At 45.6% G+C, this 24882-nt stretch overlaps 7 protein-coding genes across 7 annotated transcripts; 4 read left to right on the top strand and 3 right to left on the bottom strand.

Annotated features, from left to right (window-relative positions):
* Positions 1 to 607: 607 nt before the first annotated feature.
* On the top strand, positions 608 to 1957 carry N7495_009380 (uncharacterized protein; the record flags this gene model as incomplete). The annotated part of the gene is made up of 2 exons (XM_057212031.1): positions 608 to 1023; positions 1078 to 1957. 2 exons carry the CDS (start codon positions 608 to 610, stop codon positions 1955 to 1957), a joined length of 1296 nt encoding a protein of 431 aa, XP_057058894.1.
* A 525-nt stretch (positions 1958 to 2482) lies between these two features.
* N7495_009381 (cohesin subunit SMC1) lies at positions 2483 to 6511 on the top strand (the record flags this gene model as incomplete). The annotated part of the gene is made up of 6 exons (XM_057212032.1): positions 2483 to 2513; positions 2566 to 2659; positions 2711 to 5660; positions 5714 to 6021; positions 6074 to 6440; positions 6494 to 6511. 6 exons carry the CDS (start codon positions 2483 to 2485, stop codon positions 6509 to 6511), a joined length of 3768 nt encoding a protein of 1255 aa, XP_057058895.1.
* Positions 6512 to 10426: 3915 nt separating this feature from the next.
* N7495_009382 (DUF2841 domain-containing protein) lies at positions 10427 to 12040 on the top strand (the record flags this gene model as incomplete). The annotated part of the gene is made up of 5 exons (XM_057212033.1): positions 10427 to 10522; positions 10582 to 10762; positions 10825 to 11319; positions 11373 to 11558; positions 11613 to 12040. The coding sequence occupies 5 exons, from the start codon at positions 10427 to 10429 to the stop codon at positions 12038 to 12040; spliced, it is 1386 nt and encodes a 461-aa protein (XP_057058896.1).
* A 1742-nt stretch (positions 12041 to 13782) lies between these two features.
* Positions 13783 to 14203, top strand: N7495_009383 (uncharacterized protein; the record flags this gene model as incomplete). The annotated part of the gene is made up of 2 exons (XM_057212034.1): positions 13783 to 13923; positions 14006 to 14203. The coding sequence occupies 2 exons, from the start codon at positions 13783 to 13785 to the stop codon at positions 14201 to 14203; spliced, it is 339 nt and encodes a 112-aa protein (XP_057058897.1).
* Positions 14204 to 16817: 2614 nt separating this feature from the next.
* N7495_009384 (uncharacterized protein) lies at positions 16818 to 17969 on the bottom strand (the record flags this gene model as incomplete). The annotated part of the gene is made up of 1 exon (XM_057212035.1): positions 16818 to 17969. One exon carries the CDS (start codon positions 17967 to 17969, stop codon positions 16818 to 16820), a length of 1152 nt encoding a protein of 383 aa, XP_057058898.1.
* Positions 17970 to 20248: 2279 nt separating this feature from the next.
* On the bottom strand, positions 20249 to 21965 carry N7495_009385 (MRS7 family protein; the record flags this gene model as incomplete). The annotated part of the gene is made up of 3 exons (XM_057212036.1): positions 20249 to 21265; positions 21326 to 21822; positions 21899 to 21965. The coding sequence occupies 3 exons, from the start codon at positions 21963 to 21965 to the stop codon at positions 20249 to 20251; spliced, it is 1581 nt and encodes a 526-aa protein (XP_057058899.1).
* Positions 21966 to 22936: 971 nt separating this feature from the next.
* Positions 22937 to 24792, bottom strand: N7495_009386 (Zinc finger C2H2 type domain containing protein; the record flags this gene model as incomplete). The annotated part of the gene is made up of 2 exons (XM_057212037.1): positions 22937 to 23305; positions 23857 to 24792. The coding sequence occupies 2 exons, from the start codon at positions 24790 to 24792 to the stop codon at positions 22937 to 22939; spliced, it is 1305 nt and encodes a 434-aa protein (XP_057058900.1).
* Positions 24793 to 24882: the final 90 nt, after the last annotated feature.

The following is a 24882-nucleotide window of genomic DNA, read 5'->3' on the forward strand; positions in this document are numbered from 1 at the left end:
CGCCGGCTGTCCATTGTGCATGTGAAAAGTGTCACCAGCCGCGAGTGGCGAGTTCGAAGTCATCCACTGGCTTATCGCTATTATAGCGGAGGTAGGATGGAATGCTGCCTGACCAATGATAGTAGAAAAACGGCCAACTAATGGAATTGACTGGTGAAAATTTCCTTAATTTTTTTTATAGATGGAAAACGCTGGAAGTGTGGGAAGGGAGGGGCTAAAAAAGAAGAGCACCTGGAATTCGTGCTTTCTACAAAACAGCAAGGCGCGTATTTCTGATCAATTAGATGCGAAAGAACATCCTTATATCGGATTTTAAGCAGAGTTGGTGTGACTGACTTACGCATCACCCCGGAAGCAGCTAATATTCGGCGCTAAGGTTGACAAGGCCATTGGCTTAAATTGGCTTGTGTGAGTCGATTAGGTCAGAGGCAAGCGGTTAATGACCCCACCGTAACCCCTCGTTTCTTGCAAGGCATGCTCTATCACATTGCTTAAAAGAAGGAAATACCCACTATCTATGGTATTGATTGCGTTCTTCTCCTTACACTCTCTTGCTTATCGATCTCTAAGTTCCTAGCAATGTTAGTATAGCACTGATCAACTTATAATGGTAGAACCTATTGGTCTGGCCTCTGGCGTCGTGGCGTTGACAACGTTTGCGTTCCAGTCCAGCATTGCGCTCTACAAAACCATCAAAAGTTACCAATCAGTTCCAAAACGTGTTCGCGACCTGGTTGAAGAGTTAGAGACTCTCAAGGAGGTCCTTGGCGGCCTAGGAGAGACGATTCGAATTAGCTCCGCTGCCACGTTCGCTGGTCTTGAACATCCACTTCTTAGGTGTGGAAATGCCTGTCGTGACTTTGAAAATGAGATTCAAAAGCTATCCTTTCGATCCAGCGCTGGAAAATCAAGCTTTCGAGATTGGGCTAAATTGAAGTACATGGATGAAGACCTAGATGGTTTCAGGCGCATGTTAGCTGGCTACAAATCCACAATTGTGGTCGCACTTACAGATGCGAATCTGTCAGTTAATCTTGATGAATCTTGTTAAAACTTGACCTAATAATTTCTATATAGACGTCAATCTTCCATCGCAGTTGATAGCATCGAGAGCTACAAGGAAATGATTGAGACAACCACTGATGATCTTCAGGCTCATTTAGAGAGTATTGATGAAAAGCTTGAACGAGTCATAGCCAGAAGCACCGATGCCTCAACTCCAGACGCTGATAACATTAAGCTAATGGAGGAGGAGCGCATAAGCACCCGCAAATGCCTAGAAATATGTGCTCAATTATCCCGTCACATTGAGCAGATTCAAGAATTTCAAGTATCTTGTGACGACCCCAGTGCCTCCGTGAGCTCAAATAATCTGCCCGAAAAACTCATGAACGATGGCTTGCAGGAATGCAGAGAGAGCCTCTTCAATGCTGCCACCAAGCTAGAGATTCATCTCAAGACTTTGATGGATCGAATTGTGGCAAAGTCAAAGTCCAGCATAACCTCTCAAGAGGACGTTGCAGATCTGATCAGATTACAAGAAGAATGGGAGACAACTCGTCAATCTATGCATATATGCTCTAAGGCTGGAACCCGCCTGGGTGCAAATGTGAGTAGTGTCGATAACTACGCTACTGGGGACGCTGTTCAGTTTCTGGTCTCTACAAGTGAGAAAACCATACATGGCAGAAATCGTGGTTTAGGATGGAGAACGAGGCAGGTTGGTGGTCACTTGAGTGATGCTTCCGTTCAACAGTTGTCAAAGGATATGGTACAAATGAATGTCACAGACCTCGATTACAGGACTTCCCCTTCAGACGGCAATAACACCCCTGTACAGGATGAGGAGATTGAAAGTCAATCTTTGTCGGGATTCAAAGAGCGTTATGGTGAAGGATTTAAGCTGAAAGCTGCACATTCTGCGTCCCGCTTCTCTCCCACGACTCCTCTTAAGTGAGAACATTAGCTGTTCCAAGGGATTTTTGAGGGTTTCTTTCTGGATACCCCTTGTGAAGTCTACGTATCGGTCTGTGTCTAAGATAAAGTTCCCTAATATTAAACGCCAAGTAAATAGTTGAAGATGATAAATAATGATATCTTGAAAACATCGGAAGGATAAGGAAGATCGAAATCTTAAGGAATTGGAACTTTGGATGCAACGTGATTAGATTGATACCTGGTGAGTGAGATAGAATAATACTAGGATTTTTATATCAATGATCGTTGATTCGGAAGAAAGGTCTTAAGACCAAGGCCATATGAAAGTAAACACTCATTGTTAAGTGAGGTTGAATATTTTGTAGTTTTGGCAATCGGCGGACCACGTGATTCTAACCAATGCGCGTCGGGTTGACGCGACTCCATGCGCCCCTCTTGTGTCTCTCGACAGTCAACGCGATTAATCTTTTCACCTCAGCCCACACACAGTCTATAACTTGAGTATTTTGAGCGTGGCTTCCTCAGGAAGCAGCTTCGTCGCATCATGGGGAAACTCATTCGGCTGGAGCTTTTCAGTAAGAACAATGTCTAAAAATGCGCCGCTCCAATGTGCTAATCTGCCCATAGATTTCAAGTCTTACAAAGCACACCATGTCCTCCTATTCGGAGATGCGTATTTTACGTCAATAATCGGACCCAACGGGTCTGGAAAATCCAATTCGTACGTTAAGTCGCGCTTGCTTTGTTACCTTCTGTTTCTGACATATCCCAGGATGGATGCTATATCCTTCGTGCTAGGAATTAAATCGTCACACCTACGATCAACCAACCTCCGCGATCTTGTTTACCGTGGCCGTGTGCTGCGAACATCCAAGGTGGATGGAGAACCTGCTATTAACGGAGAGAGTGGCCAAGAAGAGGATGAGGATGATAATATGGATACACAGGATGCGACTCAGAACGATCCCAAGACCGCCTGGGTCATGGCTGTCTACGAAGATGATGCTGGCGAGGAGCAGCAATGGCGTCGCTCCATCACCAGCGCGGGTGTCAGCGAGTACCGTATTAATAACCAGATCGTAACCGCCCAGCAGTATAACGAGGCATTGGAAGAAGAGAACATCTTGATCCGCGCACGCAATTTCCTCGTGTTCCAGGGAGACGTCGAGGCGATTGCGTCACAGTCCCCGAAAGATCTCACTCGATTGATTGAACAGATCTCGGGCAGCTTGGAATACAAGGCAGACTACGAAAAGCTGAAAGCAGAGGCGGAGGAGGCTGCAGATCAGCAGACTGTCCAGCTCAATCGTCGACGTGGAATAAATTCTGAGGTGAAGCAATACCAGGAGCAAAAGCGGGAAGCCGAACACTACACGAAAAAGGCCGAAGAACGCGACCAAGCCATTATTACTCATATCTTATGGAAACTTTTCCACTTCCAGCGTTTGATTGATGCATCTAGTGCGGACATCCAAAAGTATCAGGATGAGCTCAAGGAGTATCGCCGTGGCGTGGAGGAGTTTGAGCAGAATACTGAAGATGCAAAGAAGGAGTACGCCCGTGTTGGCCGCGATGTTAGCAAGGCAGAAAAGAACATTGTGAAAATGGAGAAGGAAATCGAAGAGCTCGAAACTTCCCTGGTACCCATCGACGAAAAGGTCGCCATCACCCAGAAAAAAGTTGAGCGCTATTCTTCGAAGATCGCTGAGATCGACAAAGAGCGTTCTTCGCAGTCAAGCAACGCCAAGCAGCTCGAGAAAAACCTGAAACTTGTGGAGAAGGCACAGACTCAATGGGAAACAGAATGGCAAAAGACCATGAACAAGAAGGGTGGGCAGCTCGGCGAAGCTGATCAGCAGGAATACCACAAGCTCAGAGAAGAGGTCAGCAAGCGTTCATCGGCGGATCAGCTCAATCTCGACAATCTTCGGCGACAAAGGAAGACTGAAGCCGAAGCTGTGAATAGCCTAAAGGGCAAATTTGAAACTACCGAATGGCAGCTCAAAACTCTCGAGACTGACGCCCAAAACATGAAAGAGCGAAAGGTATCTCTCAACGACACTATCAAGACCACCTCGAAGGAAATTGATAGCAAGAAGAAGGAACTGAATGCTCTGACTTCGGAGCGTTTGAAGGTCTCGCAGATGAGAACGGAGTTCGAAGAGAAGCTCCAGGTTGTGTTACGGAAACTACTCGAAGCAGATGACGGCAAGAAGCAAAACGAGCGGCAAATTCGCGCCAAGGAGCTGATCTCTACCCTGAAGCGGATCTTCCCTGGTGTTAAAGGCCGTGTCAGTGATCTCTGCAAGCCTAAACAGCGCAAATACGCCGAGGCAGTTAGCACCGTTTTGGGCCGCCACTTTGATGCAATCGTCGTCGACAATGAAAAAACCGCCAAGGAATGCATTCAGCATCTTCGTGACCAGCGTGCAGGCCAAGCCACTTTCATTCCCCTCGAAACAATTCAGGTCAAAGCCTTCAACTCAAACCTGAAGGGTATGCACCGCGGTATGCGTCCTGCGATCGAGACAATAGACTACGATGACTCTGTTGCACGAGCCATCAGTTATGCCTGTGGAAACTCCATTGTCTGTGACGATTTAGCCACAGCCAGGTATCTCTGCTACGAGAGAAATGTGGATGCAAAGGCAGTCACATTGGACGGTACTGTTATTCATAAGGGTGGTCTGATGACTGGTGGACGAGGCGCTCAGAACAACTCCAAGCGCTGGGAAGACTCCGAAGTCGAGAATCTTTATAAGCTTAAGGATAAGCTGATGTCCGATTTGTCCAAACTCCCGAAGAGTCATCATCGGGGCTCCGAGGAGGAGACTCTACAGGGCGAGTTGGTCGGTCTCGAGCAAAGACTCAACTACTCTCGAGAGGAGCTGAAGGCGCTTGAAAGAAACCTCCAGAGCAAGCGTAGCGAGCTGGACTTTGTCAAGAACCAGATGGAAGACCTGCGCCCCAAATACACTGAGCGGAAAGAGAACCTCGATGAGCTAGACGAGACCATCGAAAATACTCAGATCTCAGTCAGTACCGTAGAAGATGATATTTATCGCAAGTTCTGCGAGCGACTCGGATATGAAAACATTCGTGAATACGAAGCCCAGCAAGGTTCATTGCAGGAAGAAGCTGCGCAGAAGAAACTCGAGTTCACAACCCAGAAGAGTCGTATCGAGAACCAGCTGAGCTTTGAAAAGCAGCGAATCCAGGCAACGGATGACCGAATCCAAAGTCTCAAGGCTCAATACGAGCGTGACATGAGCTTGGTCGAAGAGCTGAAGGGCGAACAGCAGGAGATCAGGGAGAAGTTGGACCACTGCAGTGCCAAGCTTGAACTTTTGCACGAAAAGCTTGCGGAACAGAAGGAACTCTATGCACAGTCTGCTGATAATTTGGCTGAGCAACGAAGAGAGCTTCAGAAGCGCAGCAGACAGGTTGAAACCGACTTGAAAAATATTAATGCTCTTGAAGCCGAAATTCAGCGGAATTCGTCAAGTCGGTATGCGCTCCTGCGGCGTTGCAAGCTTGAGGACGTTGATCTTCCGTTGACTGAAGCTTCTAACTCCCTCGATAAACTTCCGATCGATGATTTGATGCAGGCCGATCCGGATGCGATGGATGTAGATGAAGCTGATGAAATGGATCAAAGTCCTATGGTGCAGGACTATGGAATTGAGGTCGATTTCGATTCTCTCGGTGAAACTCTTAAAGAGGTATGTTGAATGCAACTTTTTTCGAGAATTCATATCTAACCACTTACCTACAGGAGGCTGATGACAAGCTCGAAGAAGAATTGTTGGAGAAGGTTCGTATTCTTAACAACGAGCTTGACAAGATGGCACCAAATACTCGGGCACTGGAGCGTCTGGAAACTGTCGAGAACAAGCTTCGCAGTACTGAAAAGGACTTCGAAGATGCACGTAAGCATTCTCGGAAGGCCAAGGAAGGCTTTGAGGCTGTGATGAAACGGCGCTCCGATATTTTCAATAAGGCTTTCTCGCACATTTCCGAGCAAATTGGCCCGATCTACCGTGAACTCACACGTAGTGCCAATTATCCCCTGGGTGGACAAGCGTAAGTTTCTACCTGCCCCCTGAAGACTACATGAACTAAAAAAAGTATGAAGATATCTGGATATTGAAGATTCAGATGAGCCCTACCTTGACGGCATTAAGTATCACGCTATGCCGCCGCTGAAACGATTCCGTGACATGGAGCACTTGTCAGGTGGTGAAAAGACCATGGCAGCCCTCGCTCTGCTGTTTGCAATCCACTCATACCAGCCGTCTCCCTTCTTCGTGCTAGATGAGGTCGATGCTGCTCTTGATAACACCAATGTGGCCCGAATTGCAAACTACATCCAGGACCACGCCGCACCTGGAATGCAGTTCATTGTCATCAGTTTGAAGGCCGGACTCTTCCAGAACAGTGAGGCATTGGTTGGAATCTACCGAGACCAGGTGGAGAACAGCAGCAAATCTTTGACGCTTGATGTGAGTATTTCCAACAGACATCTTCTACGAACCCTGCTGACTTTTTCTCCTAGCTCCGCAAATACACCTGATGCCCTCTGAAATGGAAGTCATGATGACACTTTTCTTACTCCTTTCAATTGTGTAAATTATTCGTTTGGCGGCTTACTTTTGTAGTATCATTCGCTTCAGAGATGTTGCCGGTTGAATGCCGTTGACCTGTTATCAACGTATGTCTATTACCAATTTTGTTAATCGATACCTTTAGCGCGAGTCACACACTTTCATGCCTTCCACTGTAGCTGTCAGAACTTTCATTAACCTATTTCAACGTTCTCAGATTCGTCAGTGCATACATCGCCGAATCTAAAGAACTAGCATGGAGGTGAACCGAACTCTCATATCGACAACGAGATGAGCTATACTAAATATAAATTTCGGGAAATTTCGTTCCTATGAAAAGCCCAGATGCCACTTTCCAAGACATTTGCAGCTTCTCGGTAGGACGTTGCAGGCAGGTTCCGATGAGATATGCGGCCCAAAGCTCAATCAACATTGAACCTTGGAAAGGTAATCTCGAAATGATGTCGTCACTTGCATATAAAGTAAGCATTCATGGGTCGCACAAATGAAGGCGGTAAAATATATAGACCTTCTTTTCAAAAGGAGCATACCAAGTTCAAATTCAGGGCTGCAGTTGCTCATTTCAAGTTGGTTTTTGATGCTATGGTAGCTGCAAATTTGCCAGCCGTTCAATGAACCTCCAGGTCGTTTATAGTAGCGGCAGTGGTGGATCAGAATGGATTTAGCGAGGCGGCATAATACCACGCCTGTTCCTTTTCTTGACTCATTCTTTGCTATTTCAAGATACAGGGTAATCTTCGAGTTTTTTCAAGATCTGAGCTACCTGCTGTGAATCCAATCAAGTTCCGAGGTTTCTTCCGTCCTCTATCCATTTACCCCGCAACTATATGAAAGTTCTATGTGATTGAGCTCTGTTTAAAATCACGATGCCTGATGGGCGGAATCCGAATTAAAGACGATCCCGGGAAGGGCTATAAGTACGGAGAATATCGAGTCGGCAAATATCGGATATCAAGACTTAAAGTCATGCAAAAAAAACGGCGATCGTACGAGGTCTGGAGCAGGCCAATTCTAGCAGGACTCCGTACGTGCAGATTAACCAGGGGTAGAGAAGTACCTGGGTAGAAGTCGGGAACCTGACGAAAATCTCACGCTCAGGACATGAAATTTGTACTGCGGCATACTATGTACGTAGTACTCCGTCATCTGTGTACAGCGTGTGAATCCACTCGTGGGTTTGGGCTCCGGCTCGAGGAGTCGCTATGCGCATCTCCCATCCCTTACATCCTTAGGAAACAGGCTCTGTTCCAGAAAAATCGGGTCTATCGAATGAATTTGATACCTTTTTACGCCGAGGCGTATGCATTTATATTCCAGAAGCGCTTAGGATAACTGGTTTAGACAACAAGCCAGGATTTTGAGGTCCTAGGGTGTGATTGTGGCGGTGATGCTGCGTAGTGGAGACTAGAAAGTCCAGATCAAGCTGAGAAGTGTGAGATGGCGAGAGTGAAAGCGAGGATACCAATGATTAAGCCTGACTTTTGACGCCGGGCAAGACCGGCATCTATTTGCGTTGGTATACGGAGTGACTCCAAAGCCTGGACAGGTCACTTGGTACGGAGTTCGGATAGCCTTAGAGCCGTAATAGACTTGGGAATATGCAGGAGTTTGGTTATCCAGGCGCCTTGGTCCTGCTGCTTGACGGTGAAGTAATTCTTCCACTTATTTATCTCTTGGTGACGGAAAAAGCCCCTATCTATGCAGCTCACCTCCTTCCGGCCAATAGGAGGGGATAATATACTGGTTACCCATGGGTTGTGTTTGATTTGTGCTGAATGGGGTGTCGGTTTGTGGGATGAGATTGCCATGGTGGGGAGTCATTCTCTGTTGTATTTTGCAACGAATTTTGGATGGGTCGGCTCTGCGAGGCAACTCAGTGTTTGCTCAGGTTAAGAGATGGTTTCATCGAGGGTTGAGAACTGGTTACCAGTCATAAAGTATGTCCAGATCTGTCTTCAGAGCCGGAAACGGAGTTATATCCCAATCCGAGCACGGAGTTCTTACTACTTATCTCCGCACTTCAACCAAGCAAACATGCAAGAAAACTACCCCTCTTGTGTCTTTAGTAAAGAGGATGCATCGAAAGCATCTACTCCTAATTTCAAATTCAGTTCTCTGCTGTATGCATCATCGGAAGCCTGTATCTAGAGCCGTACATAGTGTGCAACTTGTACAGACCTGACTCGAGTTGAACTACTGAGGCTTATGCATTGATTGCCCTAGGACTACAATCTGCACAACTGTAATGGTGTGGATCTTGTATTTCCAACTTGACCAAATGGAAGTAGGTAGCCGAAGAGAAGAAAGTGGAAAGTAGAAGTGCGTGAGAACAAACTAGGCTAGAAACCACGCAAGGGGCGGGGTGTTACGCCTCCACGCCACTTTGGAAATCGAACTCTGGGGAGCTTCCGAGTCATGGTCAATGCGGCTGAAGAGTAAGAATAACACTTTAGCCTTTCGCCAAGTTCGTAAGTAGAGAGGGTAATTAGTATAGACTTTGGTAGAAAGGGCTGCACTATCTTGATTAGGAAATAGGGTGGCTCTTCTCAACTACTTATTTTCTTCCAAGGTTCTTGTCCTCTTTTGCATTTCTGTTTTTGATTATTATTATAATCGGAGCTTCTCTATAGATTATATTGCCCAACCAGGCTCTTCTGGTTATATTTTCCGGTGCGTGGAGCCAGTCCGACTGGGAATAGTTTCAGGTTAAGCACTCTCTTGAAGCCTGGACGTTATAGGTAATCCTGGGATCCGCAGGTCCCCGCTTAAGTCGATCCGGAAAGAAGGAGTCGATCCTAGTGGATGTCAGCTTAGCCCCTATTAACTACTATAGTTAGCTATACGAACTATACGGACTACTCCGTAGCTTTTAACTCCCGCTGTCCACGTATGCAGGAAGATGGATAACCGGGATTTGGAATGAGAAACTTTATTAACTAGAGTCAATAGTTCGATAATAAAAAAAGAAAAGAAAAAAGGAGAAACATGAAGGCAGCAGTTACAGCATTCGATCGTCCAAGCCTCAAGGTTGTTGATCCTTCCAAGGTTGTGGAACCAAGCTTGGACCCTCAATAGTTCAGTTAACCGAACGCCCGTTTGAGATTAGATCTGTGCTAGACTTCCATCCGGAGGGAACACGGCATTCTGCACCCCGCTAAAAAGGGTACTCCTTCGATCCTGGTAGAACCTTTGTCCTACATCTTCTTACTTAAGACTTGTAACTACTGCAGGACTATGATATAAGAGGCGTATTAGGTATATGGAGCGTGACTAGTATGTCACTGACGCTACTTGGTGGGAGAGTTTGTTTGTTCTGTCCAGGTGTTAGAATGTGTTTCCCCTGACCTAGACCTAGGTAGTAGTAGACTTAGACCTCGAGCCCTTGAGATGTTTGCACAAATCAATCCGGGTTAATAAGCTCTACTCGGGTCAGTGCGTTTGGCCTGGATCCCACTCGACTCATCCCAAGTGAAAAAAGGGAAAAAAAAAAGAAAAAGGGAAAAAAAGGAATGAAATATGCATCCGATCCTAAATGTGAATGCACAAGATCGGAAAGTCTTCCTATTGCCACTTCAGCTCAGCCAGATTTCCTTTTTTCCTTGCATGAGAATCAGGTGGTTTGACCTCGGTTTGAAGCCCTGATCTTCATGTATAATTACTTCGAGTTTCCAATCTTGTCTCGTTAGTCTCGAATTTCATATCCGGGGAATTTTTATTCTACGAGAAACATTCGTATCTTCAGCGTGACAAACTCTTGTTTTCTACTCTTTCGGCCTTTTAGCCCTTCGGTGCTCATTATCAATTGCGTTACAAGCCCCATTACCCCCATACGCAACCTATAAAACCATCATCCATTAAATCTCATGGATATAAGTCGATCTCATCTAGATGTTGAGACAGGAGATGTCTTGGAAAGAAGGCATTCGGATACCTCAATGCTCCAGCCTCAACATCATATGGTAACTTGGCTCCAAGATCTCGAGACGACCATTTCATTAACCGGTAAATGTCGAGCTAGATCCCTCATCCTGGTTATCAACATCCACATTTTGCTATCATCTTTCTTGATCATGATGGCCGCATTAAGGTGGAGTCCTCGCCATCAATTGCTGGATGTGGCGGTGCCATATTCACACCGGACGTGACAGACCGGTTCATGGAAGTGGCTATTACCGATAACGAAGCTATGAGGTTCAACAGTAAGTGGGGAAATATTTCCGAAAATACGACAAAGTTCGAGCCTGACGTCCCCTACTTGTAGACTCGATCCAGGCACCCCCTTCACCATGGGACATGCAACCACAACCACCACAAGCTGAATGGATTTCCACAGCACCAGCTGATATGATACCCTGCGAGTGGCAGTCACTTCAAGGCCGACGGAAAAGACGTGACGGAAAGCGAAGAAAGACCTCCACTCGCGATACTAAGCGCAAATTAAACCCTAAGTCAAGATCCAACTCTAAATCACCAGCACCTAGCCCAAGCATCGGGCACACCATCCTTCGTGTTGGAGACCGCGACCTTCTACGAAGGTACTATGAGAAAGCATTCGAAGATTTCCAGCAATTGAACTGTCGCGTGATTGCCAAGTCATACATCAAACTAGTGGAACCGAGAAAGCAGGTTCATTTCCCTTATAACGGACGCAAGGTCGTCTCCGGTGAATCGAAACGCGTTGACCCTGAATTGACTAAGCCTGCATGGTGGCCAGCTGGTGTCTTGCACAAGGAACCTGACCACCTCCTCATGCGTGGTAAGAGATATTTTCGTGAAGTGACCTCGGATATGATACTAATGAGGGGTTAGATCGCCTCCGGCTCCTAGTTCATATCCTTTGCGAGCTGAAGGATAGCCATGGAATTACTTCAGAAAGACTTCGCGAGGCGAGTCAGGATGTACGACGCCAGATCAACCCACAGCACAGACTTCAAGTGCTGGATGAAATTTATTTTGTGCGACACATGGAGGAGAGATACCTAAACGGAGAACTTGGTAAGAACGTAACTGTCAAGCAGAGGATGAGGATAGTTCGTTAACATGGCCTAGATGGAAACACGAGACTGCAGGTGTCCAAAACACACCTCCCCGAAGCCATCTTCATGGAAGATGAGATATCATCGAGGTTCCCTGAGGCTCCCCTCACCATCTCGGATATGGAATTTGACAATTACGATCATGGTTACCAAAGCCCTCGCTCAGAAGATGGAGATCGTGCACCGCATTTCCACCACAATGCTTTGCCTCCTTCTCCCACCAGTGACTCGAGTGAACCACATACTCCGACGATCGGGTTTGGAACGCATCCATCTGGTATGACACAGTCCTTTGTTCCAAATGGGTCACCAAAACCAGTGCTCACGGACCCGAGCCTCCTGCCTAGCTATTTCCCTCAGCCATATCCCCCTGCTGCAAGAGATATGGGATACTGGCCTGGCATGGCCTATATGCCGCAGGCCCATCACTACGGATACTGAAAATTTTGTTTATCTATTTCTGGGCTTTTCATTTTCTTTGGGCTGAACATATCTTTATTGGGGCATTGCGACGGGAAAACATGTATTGAAAATAAGGATTCAAGGACACATTGACACATTTTGGATTTCAGGCACATACCTAGGTATCTAATTACATATCAAGCACTCAGTTTCATCACCCTGGCTGGGTATGTTGAGGGTTGCTTTTTCTTTTCCTGAGCTATATTACATGTACGACAAGTTCAGATCATTATGACTAATAGTATTCTCTAAATACTTGAAGATTTTTCTCGAACTAGAATCTCGAATGTGAAGCATGCCCATGTGGCTGTTTATGAAACTCCTGAGGTCTCTTTATGAGAACCTTGGAACCCCGGAATAGTATCGTTCTTGCCCATATGTGCAGGCAGATGTGCATAAACATGGATTCTCGCTCATCTATTGATATACGCTGGGCATGAAGGTACAAAACCTCTTCCATTTGAACATTGAAGAAGAACTCCGAGATAAAAAATAATACTTAAGGAATAAAAAGAGCCGACTCACTAAAGTAGCGCTCACCTTTTCTGACTAGAGAGAGAGAGAGAGAGAGAGAGAGAGAGAGAGAGAGAGAGAGATACCTTACCACAGAGCCTGTCATAGACAGGTTTCCAAGTTTTTTTTTTAATCTCCACTAAAGACATCTGCCGGCTTGCCCAAGCCCAATATAATGTGTATCCCTGATCAGCTATATTAAATAGATGATGACCCTGGAGAATTGGTTTATTAGGAATCTTAAATATATGTTGAGAACGCCCAAAACCAAGAATCATAGATTCGTCGACGGCAAATGTATTTGATGGCTCCCAATATTTTACAAACGTGCCTCTCAAATCCTAAGCAAAGTATATTACTATGTCTTATTTGGCGTTAAATATAGCCGTAAAGCCTTTTGAGTAGTAGCCTCAGGATTAGGGTCAGAAACATGGAAAATAGTTTGTTGAAAACGACCTAAGCTGATATATTTTTGAGGTGATCAGAATGGCGATGAGGTAGTTGACCAATAACATCTCTTCTTGTGAACCTTGATAGATGATCATATATCCAAATCGCAATAAATAGCTTAAACTCAAGGTGTAGTGTCAGACCAAAGCCTGTCAAAATACTCAGCACCCTTTAGATTCATATATTTATTAGTATTTAGAGATAATAAGTTAAATAAAGCATCGGTAAAAGACAAAAAGGAAAAAAAGGGGTAGTAATTTGGTAACCATTTATATGAATACCAGGTGAAGAGGGTTCTGAAGGCATTTCAAGAACCTCAAACACGTTTTCAGGAAGCAAATTAGCCAGTGATTTAGTTAGCTCTAGCTCTGGTTCTGCTTTCGGTGATTGAATAGGCAATTCAGCTATAAAGGAGCTAAAGATGAAAAATGTGCCAAAAAAACACGTAAATAGAGTGAAAGTAGAGAAGAGAGTGTAAATAATCGTCATATGCGTGTTCTTTATTATGGAGAGCGTAGTCATCTGTTATAACCAATCATAAACTTATATCCTACCAAGGCGCTAATTTGGTCAAATTCGACAGCCTAATAATGGGTATGACGTATTTTATTTACAGTTTAGGTTTAGCTCTCTCCACTCCGAGATGTCCTCCATAAGGTCAAAAGTACATTAATCAGCAATCAGATCGAGCACAGCTTAATGGCAGACGTGACGGAAAGCATATTTGAGCGCGTTAAAATTGTGACCAATGGCAATGAATGACATCGGCAACCCGCGTGGATTTCACTATTTTGGCGCTTAGCCGCGCTAAAAGCCCAGCCGCACAAGACACCCGCACATCGGCTTTAGGGCTTGAAAGGAAGCATATGCGAACTGCTAATTTTGCCATTCGCGATAGTGTTCCACACATGGATGGGGGTGGATTTGGAGCCCTCACTCAATAAATTCCGAAGCGACGTGGCACACGATGGAGAGATATAGGTTGACCTCCAGTTCCTCAAGTATGGGGAACTGGAAGTCGAGTTCCGCGACGGGTGTATGTTTCAATTCCAGGAGCACTATGGTCTTGCAGGTGACAGTAATACGTGGCTTCAGCACATAGCTGTTGAGCGACCAGACACCTTACCCGCTCTCATTGCTATAACGCTACTCAAGTTCATTCAGAGTAAAGGGTTCTGATCATCTTGATACCTATGCAGTTTCTAGTGGGTTTGAATTGGAGTTTAACCAAGAGCAACTGGAAGATAGCCCAGAAGATCTACTAATGTACATACTTGGTACCCAGGTATACTCTTTGCAAGGATTCACAAGATCTTTTGCAGCGTTTACGACATTGCCATCTCCATCTTGAGGAGCCCGATTCATAAGAGCAAAGAACGAAATGACAAGCGAATTCCCCACACATCCAGATCGGCTAACAAAGACATGCTGAGAGCAGTAAGACTGGTAACTGATCAAATTTTGTTCATGCGTAGTTTTGTCCGGAACAAGCTCCCAGTTCTCAAAATAGACTTCTTCCGCCTTCGTATAGATCACAAGCGCGGTCTTTCTATCGCCAAGACTATTTTTAACCCACTAGTCCTTATGATGGCGAAAGTTCTCCAGAGAGTCCGAACCTTCGGTTTTGATAGCAAGGCTTGGCCATTGCTGGCTCCCGATTTACTACTGCATGTGACGGGCTAGAGGCTTGAATGCTTCATCTAGTTACTTGCACTTAGCTTGTGTTTTGTGGGCAGTTAGTTTTTTCTTTCTTGGCCTGGGACGCCGGTCAGGGATTTTATAGTCAATTTGGCTATAGTTCGTTTAATGATCGCATGCGTCTCAGGGATGAGCTTTATCAGCCGTATCCCGCTCCCATTGCAGTATTATATCCCCAGGTGATTTTCGTCTCTAGGATTATTGGCGGCATGAACTGGTAAATGGTATGCCATAATCAATTGATATTTTGCATCACTCGGGCGATATTTCAGAGTCTAGCCGTGATGGTACTAGTGATGAAAGCTCTGATGCTAGAGATTCTAGCAAGGAGTATGGTTTATCGATCGTCTTCTGGACTAGGTTTTAAGCTATCTAAAGCCAAAGAACCCCTTCTCTTCTACATGACAGGAGACCTTCCAAATGAGTTTTTTGGAGAATATACTATATCTGAAAAACAAATATGATATGACGGGAGGCTTGAAGATATGGTAATTGAAGATATCCATTGTTAGCTGTCACTGGAAAGAAGCTGCCCAGGTGGAGTTTTGGTAGCCGAAGGCAAGATAGCGAAATTGATATATTGTGTGCTCATACAGATGGCAGTTTCCTTTTGACGCTAACCTACACTTAATTGACTACTATACTTGGGATTTACGGAGATATTGAGTGGCTACTATACTTATTTGGATATTGAATACTTGCTTAGGTATGACATGGTCATATAGTGGTAATGTTCAATACAAAAACCCCTCTCACTTTGAGATTTGTTCAGTATGGAGGCGATTGGATTACGGAGGTAAAAATTATGCCGAAAGAGAAAAGGAGAGAAGCTAAGATCTCCATCGCTTCAAATATCTAGACCGCTTAACGTGAACGAAGGATGAAGATATGACATCGAGACCTTTGCTAGTTTCAAGGTGGAGAGTAGCGAGAAGTAGTTGCAAGTTTTGGATGAGAGAACCTATTTCAATATCACAATCATTAGCGCCAGTGATCTGGTGATTATATGAGATAGATCATGAACACAGGCCTAACTCTTCTTCTGACATCACTCACTATTCCAGGCAATTCATCCATCAGAAACATATCATCAAGCACACTTGCAATCAAACAAACATCCTCATACTTAATCTCCGAACAGACACGTCAATTGCAGCGTTGGTTTGATTGCCACGCGCGTAAGAATCCTTCACACATAAAAGACCTTCTATTGGACCGGCTCGCCAACCGGGCCCTCGTGGCGCTAAACAGCTCGAAACAGACCAGGATGAGAAAGGTACAGCTATTCGATAGGACAGGAGCACGTGTAAAGGAGCTACATTTATATTAGGACTGGCTACTGCAGGTCGGGGTTCTAGTCCGTAGAAGATCAAGGTCCAGGTCAAAGCCAAGGTAAAGAGCAAGGTCAAAACCAAACATACATACGTCGTATGCATGAAATAGACACCGCTACTTTCCATTTATAGACAATGGGCCACGTCCGCCGTTGACTTGTTTTTGCCACTTAGGCCTACTCGCAGGAAGGGTTTTTGGTGGCTGGGTTTATTAGTGATTATTGGTTCGGAGGTAAAGTCGGAGTTTTGATGCATGAGGCTGGTAGACAACCTTGGAAGACTGTCCGAGCGTGTAATTAAGGTGTTTTGTAGATTAGTATAATGGTCTAGTTGCAGTCAAATAAGTAGATACCTACCTTATTCTATCAGCATTAGAAGCAGTACTCAGAGGAAGTGTGGTACGTAAAAGTCAAGACTGGATTAAATAACAAATAGTACTCTAAAATAAGGACCTATAAATATAATAACGCCTGCGGGTCCCTATGCAAGTAATCAAAGAGTCCGATCCAAAAGTGGGGGCGCAATGCTAAAAGGATTCGCTAAGGAAAAGTAGGGAGTGTTTCCAATTCTGAACATGAGGGAGAAAAAAAAAAAAAAACACATGCGGTCATGAAGTCATCGACAAATAGTAAGGAAAATAGTAAAGATTGATCTCATTTAAAGCCATGGGTCTGATTGAGTATAGGTGTGTGGGTTGACAGGGCCAACAAGTTTGATTTGAGATTTCAAATGTTCACGCCGGCGATCTTGTTTCGATTCAGTCATCTTTTTTTTGCCCCCTGGAAAGCACGAACTGCCTCCCGAGTGTTTTGCTGGAATTGAAACTTCAGCGGTGGGGAGGAGATGGGGGCTGTTGGGTTTACTGTGAACTCTGGAGCCGAGGAGCTGGTTACCAGGGAGTCTTTGCGGTAACTGGGGAAACGGATGCTGCGCTTTTTGGGTTTAGGGGTTTCCCAGATTGAAGGACCGTATTTTTGATATGGGGACATGGGGACTGCTAGTTGTTTTGGTCGGGTTGTTGGTGATGGGCAAACGTTGACTTCACTTACGACAGAGATGACGGAGTCTCTTCGTAGTTGACTGATGTCGGTCGACGAGTGTTGGAATGTGGTTTGTTGTAAAGTGAGTGTATCTGCATCCCCTGGGGCTGTTGAGGGTCGTTGTAGTGGAGTGCTCGTATCGTTTGAATCTCGGGATAGTGTGCGATGAACATATGTCTTGATGGAGTCGCGTACATTGGAGGCCAAACCAAGGCCCAAGCTCCGATCGAGCGAGTGCCATTTGTAGCGGGTCCGTGGCACATTCAGTCTACCATCTTTTTGTTTCTTCTGTAGACTGGCGCTATCCCGGCCACTGGCCTGCAGGGCGGAGGGAGTGGCGAGCTCAGGGAAGAAATCCCACTTCTTCTCCCGGAAGTAGTGGTTTGTGGCGGAGCGGTTCCAGTGGGGAGGACGGCCGTGTATGGGGTCTGATTGCGCACTGAGCGTTGAAGCGGCTGACTTGGGAGGATCTATCAAGTCCGTGCACTCGAGCGCATCCACATTTGAAAAATGTTGTGGAGAAGTATGGATCGGACCCAAACTGAGATCGGGGGCTGAATGATCCATGAAGTCGTCGGAGTCGGAGCTTACGAAGATAGGATAGCTCTCGGTTGAGTCCCGGGGTTCACTTGGGCTGGCAAAGCTGTCGACGGTGCTATGGCTTTCGCTTTCGCTGTCACTGTCGGAATCACTCCACATTACCGAGTATTCGGTCGAGTTGTCGGGTATTGGTTTGGCTGGTAGTGGCTTATTCAAGAAAAGCATTGATCGAGGTGAGTAGAGAGCTTTTGGAGGGACGACTTGCTCCAGTCCTTCAAGAGAACGAGAAGGTCGGACTGGGGGAGCCCTTGAATAAGAAGTGTGGGAAAACATCTTCGGAATTATCCCCAGGATAAAAAAAGATGAAAGATGAAACAAAGGGAAGCATTCAATATATAAGCGAGTTCAAAGGGAAGGTTGGGATCGAAAGAACAAAGAGAGGATTCAGTGTTGATTATCTACTCCGAGTAATCAGAGGCGATCTGCATTGTAACGCACAGACCAAACGCGAGGGGCTGCAAGGGGAGGATGTGAAGTGTCTAGAAACGAAATAGGAAAACGCGATGTAAATAGAAACTAAAAATTAAAATTAAGATTAAAATAAAATAGCACGTAAAATATCAAGATTCAAAACACAGCCGAATCCTGCCCCCAAGCAGAATCGGCTCATTTGTACTAGTATGTATTCGGCTCAGCTCATCCGTACCTGGTACTTGGTCTATCTAGGTATCTCATATTCCGCATCATATGCACGTTGAACTGCATGCTGTCATAAGCTAGAGACAGTACGACGTAGGTACTTATGTACATAGTAAGTCTGACAGTTCCTACTAGTTCGCCCATAAGGCAAGATATCAAACATACCTATATCCACAGTGGAGCAAATATTAAAGTGGAAATGGGGCTGTCAAACCTTCCATGTGGATGCCTGTATATTTTAGTATATTTTAGTATATTTTAGTTCGTTTAGTGAATAAGAATAGTAGTTTATTGCCAAAATAGGGGGGCTTGTCTCGCTCAATTTAAACACGGACCTACTGCAGCTGAAGGGTTATGCAGTGGGAAACGGCGTAAAAGTAAATCCTAAATTTTAGAGAATATTAGAGAAGAAATACTGACCAACTGTACCTTCCGAATTGGACGAATAAAGGAGAACCACGCAGGGTCGGACTAGACAACTGTTGACAACATTTGCCGGTAACTCGCAGATATTCGTTCGATACTCTGGAATGTCGGAGTTGCCTCCAAATCTTGGGATTCTCAGGCTCGGAACAGCTCTAGATAGTCATTTCATTATTTCGTATCCCTTCTCTAATCTGCCCCTCCATTGCGCAATTACCACACACATGAAGGCACCTGCATCTGAAATGCATCTCGCCCGAACTGGTTACAAGGGGAGTCAGCGCATGTCATGCAGTAGCTAAAAACAGGGCTGGTTTAGATATAAATGTGAGGGAAAAGAGAAAAATGGAAGGAAAAAGCAATACTGCCTTGGGCCGGATCGTAATAGTAGCTCTACTCTCTAATCTCCAGGTGTTTTGATCGACGTTCTAAGGTTAGGTCCGATGATAAGCGAGACATTCATCTAGTAAGAAGGCAACGCATTAATAGGTACTATGTCGAAGTACATCTCGAATACGGAGATACGGCGTAAGTACGGAGATTCGGAGTAGGTACGGAGTAGATACTCCACATTCCATCAATGTTCCAAGCTGTTCCTTAGTTCCTCATGCCACGTGAGGGCATGATGGGTCTTAGTCTCAGTCTAGTCTCAGTGCCATCCATGGCCAGGGATGGAAACACCCACGGGATAATAATCAAGTCTCAAGTAGTCCCAATCTCTCAATATCCGTATACTCTGTAGAGCATTCTGCATTTTACATTTTGTATGCATTATCACGCAAAAGCAATTTTGAATAATTATACTTTGCTGCATAGTACCCCATATGGAGCACTTTTTGTTTCCCCCACGAAAGTACAGATAATGTGGCTGACTACAAAGTGGAGTGGACTGGTTTGGGCCTGCACACGCGAACGGGTACAGACATAGGAGCACATTGGAGACAGGGGGTGTGGTTTTTGCTGGAATGGGCTCGGTCCAAATTCCGCGAGGAGAATTGATGATACGTAGATACGGAGTATATGAGTAGTGATGATTAGTCGTCGTTCTATCGGGTCGGCTATTGAAGTTTAATATTCGATTTGGTGACTAATGCGAGAATACCCCCACGATATACGGAGTACGGATCACGGAGTACTTAATACTATGCAGTATTATGCGGAAAAAGAAAATCCAACAATTATCTCATCGATTTGATCTATCAGTACATGGCGTTTTTTGCCGTTAAAAATCCAATCACTGGTCCCACATGTCCCCCTTGTTTCGGTCTTGCCCGTGTGCACGGAAATTGCAAGCCAGGGACGAGTAAAGTAAAATGGAAGGGATGTTCAGGATTCTATCAACATAGAACTCCATAGTGAAAAGTGGAAAGTAACACAGGGTAAGAAAGGAAAGGGGAGAGAAGGAATCTATCAACCGACCAGGGACACCATAAAAGCACAAAGGGAAAGGGTGAAGGGGGAAATAGTAAGAATGCCATTTAGTGGACGATCTACGAGCTGTTGTTCTTCTTGTCAGCCTGGGCTGAATCCTCCACAGCCTCGGCGGCTTCCGAAGACTGCTTGTCGCTAGAGGCGGCCTCAGCCTTGGCTTCCTCTTTCTCATCAATGTCATCGATGTCTTTGGGTGCAGGAGTATCGCTGTTCTGCTTGGTCTCCTCATGAATGAGATCTTCCTGCTCCTTGATCACCTCGAGACGCTGCTTGTTAGTAGCTGCGCCCTCGGCATTGTGGACCTCGAGCTCGATCTCATGGAACAGCTCCTCGGGGATGCTGGACAGCACAGACTTGAGGGCATCAATCTGCGACTCCATCTCAGACTCCTTGCCACCCTGAGTATAGCTGTAGGCATTGCTCAGGACCAGCAGGGTGGAAGGCACACCCTTCTGGAGACGGAGGTCAAGCCACATGGTGAGGTCCTCGCGCAGACGAGCGGGGGACACACCGTGGGTACGAATACCGCGAGATGCACTAGCCATCTGCAACTCGGGCACGGACAGTGAGTCAACACCTTCGTAGAAAATAGCCCGGTCGTCACGCTTGATCTGGCGCATGCGATGGCGAATGTTGTAACGGAGCATGGCATCGGTACCGAACGAGTTGAGATTCATGTAGCGGCAGATGGCCACAAGCTGGGGCCGTGACAGATTGTCCAGGGTCAAGTCATCCTTGAATATCTTGCAGACCTTGATAATGTCGTCGGTGGAGGGCGATTCACCGGTGGTCCGGATCTTGCGGAAGAATTCAGCAAACTCCTCGTTCTTGACTGTGGCCGCATTGAATCGCAGACCAGTCTCACGCAAAGTGTTGCGCAAAAAGCCGGAGACCTCCTTGCGGGTAGAGCTCAGATTCGAAGCCTTCTTCTCGCGGGAGCTCTTGCCTTCGTAGGTGCTGGGCAAAAGATTGGGGAAAAGCTTCAGGGCGATGGGAAGCAGCAGTTCGGCAAATGGAACGATGACGAACATCGAGAAGGGAACCAAGCGGCCCAGATCCTTGACGGTACGTTGAAGCTGCGATTACGAATTTCGAGTTAGCCTAGACCCCTAAAAAGAGAGTCTTCAAAGACAAACCTGGCGGTACTCTCTCCGAGTGAGCTCATATCCAGCTGCCATCTTCACTGCTAGTCGGGTACTGATCTTGACCTCTGTCGCCAGCAGCTTAGTACCATCCCAATAATGCTGGACCTCCTTCTTGATCTTCTGGCCGATCGTCAATTTTTTAGCATCCTTCTCCTCAGAGGTGGGCTTTTGCACCTCGGTAGACAGATCCTTTGTAGCTGTTGCCTTGGTGACATTGGTACTGGCAGACTCAGCCTTTGCGGACTGAGCAACGTCTTGTGACGATGGCGCTTCTTGCTCTACGGGGAGTGGCTTCTTTGCTTGCTCGGCGTTGAAACCGGGAGGAGGGTATGACTGATGAGAGGAAGTGTTGGATGTGGATTGTTCAGTGGCATAGCTCCGGTAAGAAGGGTTGAGGATTGCGAGAGCCGATACTTGTGATGGAAGACCGCGTCCATTTCGGAGAATGTTGGCCACAGACAATGGGGATGTACCGACACGAGTGCGAGCTGTTTATCCGGAAGATGAGAGGAAAAAGTCAGAGAATCTTGTCGCAAGCTGCTCCTTTATTGAGAGCGATCTTACCGGCCAGAGAAGGTCGCAAAGCAGATGTGTTGCGCACTAGTTGAGCCGATCTCATTGTGGTGGACATTTGCGAAAAGCTTAGGAGAAAAAGGGAGTAAGCCCGATAGGTCGAGCAGGGAATGGGAAGTACAACAATCTATGGTAAATTGTTGACAATATAAATATCGAGATGAATTAACTTATTCAGCGGTATTAATGAATGGTGTTAATGCAAGTTTGATGAGCCTGAAAAGTTGTTGTTACAATGCTCATCACGTTACACCACGTGACCGTATCCGGCGTTGGGAATTCGGTCCGCGGCCGCGGAGTTAAGGCGGTCGGGGCGGAACGGCAGAATTCCCACTAGGCAATTTCCATGCTTTGATTGTTTGAAACCTACAATTACTATTTGTCGTTGAATAGATCTAATATTATCCATTACACATAATGAGCCGGTGAAGTACAGTGGTTCTGGACTTCATATTTCTGAGTCTGAATAGGGAATGATTAGGATCTAAACGTTCTAGAATTTAAGTAATCTAATGTTTCCCCACTTTGCGTAATCTATAGAACTGAAAAGAATTCATACAGTGACAACTCAGAATTGTTTGTGACGTGTCATAATTTCGTGACGTGTTGTCGAAACATTTATTATTTCTAAATTCTGTACGGAGAACTCCGTATTCGAATATTGACTTGATCGACCTGCTAATGCTTCAGGCCGAAGACAACCCCGGAACATCTCGGCCTATATTTAGGCGTCTAGTTTCGACCCTTTCAAAGGTTACTAATCATGTGGATTTGATGAAATCTTGTTTCGTACTATTAATGCATCGATGATAAATGACTTCAAAAATATCAGTCCAATGGGTAGATAGTAGCTAGGTATTTCGACAATCATTAAACTTCTAAGGATCTTAGGGAGAATCGAGCCTTCGGAAGAGGTCTAGTGCCTAATTTCTTTTCAGCTTAGAATCAGGTTTGAAGAGCCTCACGTTAGCCTATCGGCCAAAGTCGCCAGCAAGAAACAAGAGAATGATTTAATTACATAGCTCCCCTTCATTTGAATTGTATTAACATCCCGTTAAACTGCGCAATCAAGTGATGCACTTGTCCCATATCAGTCTGATCATACTTGTCCAGCATACGCATAGCCCCGCTACCTTCCGTAGAAGGACTTGATCGTATCTTCTCCAAGATGACACGACCCAGCAACCAATATTCAGGTGCACATTTCATGAATCCATCCCGTCTCCACATTCCATCAAGGATCGATTTCTCGCCCGGTTGCTCAACGGGACCACGGAGGGCTTGCATTGTGTCCCATGCCACTTTCCAACGATCCATCCCACGTTCAATATTTAGAAACGCGGCGGGAGGAACCAGGGAGTTTTGAAGTTGGTATATTGACATGCACATTGCTAAATACTATAAGCTGGGAATCAATCTGGGATTTAAGTGGCTTCGCCTTACCGGAAACTATCACGAATAAGTTCAGCATTCCTAGGTGAGGGTATGCCTCTTGCATCCTAAGGGTCATATCTGTTTGACAGATTCCCTCGATGGACAATTTTAGTGTGCGAGGGTGGTCATGATTGGCCGTTGTCCATCTCTTCAACTCGCTGAAACAGCCACTTGCCGACTCTACCTGAAAACATACTTCAGGACAGTTGACACCCATATCCAGTTCTGCGACAAACATTCGAGGGGGTGCATTGTTAAAAATCACAAATGCTGTATCCAGCAAGAAAACGTAGCTCAATGTTCTGGCATGCTCTCAGTATGTTTTCTAGTCACTATAAACTCTTGTCAGACTCACCGAATCCTTTCCTCAATCTTGATATAGTGCTTCCAGTCGAATTGAGATTCCTTAATTTGGAAGTCTTGGTGTACTGATTGAGCTATCGCTAGATCTCTTGATACCTGGAATTTTTTCGGTGTCAACGGATGATGCCTCGTCATATGGAGCTCAAACTCACTGCAACGACCGTGCTGAATCTATGGCGTCTGATCCGTCGTTTAGCATTGCCTGAGCCCTCCCAATTTTGGAATAGACAGACGAAGTATGCTGCTTTTAACATTTCAAAGCTCATTTGATCACATGTATCCCCACCTGCTATTATATTCAAGTGCTCCTCTTGCATTGATTCATCGTCAAAGACCATTTCTTCAACACAATCAAACCACAGCTTCGCGCTCTGGCTGTCCGTGGAGGAAGAAAAGCATGAACCGAGGATTGCCATTGAGGCCAGCAAAACAGGTGACGCATTTATGGCATCAAACGAGGGCCTGTGAATGATAGGGCAGTTCGGATACCAATAGGTCCAGAAATCACCCAGATATCTGGAAAGATTCTCTGGAGAGAAAAAATCGAAGCACATTGTTTCAATTCGTGGTGACCAGGTGAAAGCAATCAGACTCCGCCTTGGCTTGTTGTCAACTGTCTCTTTCAATCTAGTCACTATCTCGAGCGTCTTCAATACCAAAGGGTGAGTTTCCCATTGATGTCCTAAAGGTGAAATAAATTCACTCTGACATGTCGGAGCCAGATTAATATCTCCAAAAACATCAAACCAGGAAATTTCTTCGTTAAGAGAGCTTCTAGACTGTGAATGTGAATCAAATCTTCTAGGAAGCTTCACCACCGTTCCAGAGTTGAATGATTTGTCCAGCCCGGATGCACTTGTGAATCTCGTCAAGAAATCAAACCTGCTGCATGAGACTTTCATATCCTGATACAGTGGCCCTGAGAAGTTCTCCGGTGGCAGATCGAGAAGAGAATGGTATAAAGAGAATTCCGCCCAATCTTCGATAATCTCCCCATCAAGCAAGACAGGAGGATGACAGTTTCCCTCAATTCGAACATCAGGTAACATGTCAAATTCAGCTGGGCCTTGAGACCCGGCAGTTGGCATTGCTCTATCTCCCATGACAGTATTTGAGATAGACTTGCTGTTTTGGAATTCCACATATGAACAGTCCTGCTCCTTTGAAACACAGGTACC

The sequence above is a fragment of the Penicillium taxi genome, assembly GCF_028828555.1.
Source record: "Penicillium taxi strain IBT 34144 chromosome Unknown utg000006l_segment0_segment0, whole genome shotgun sequence".
NCBI classification, from domain to species: Eukaryota; Fungi; Ascomycota; class Eurotiomycetes; order Eurotiales; family Aspergillaceae; genus Penicillium; species Penicillium taxi.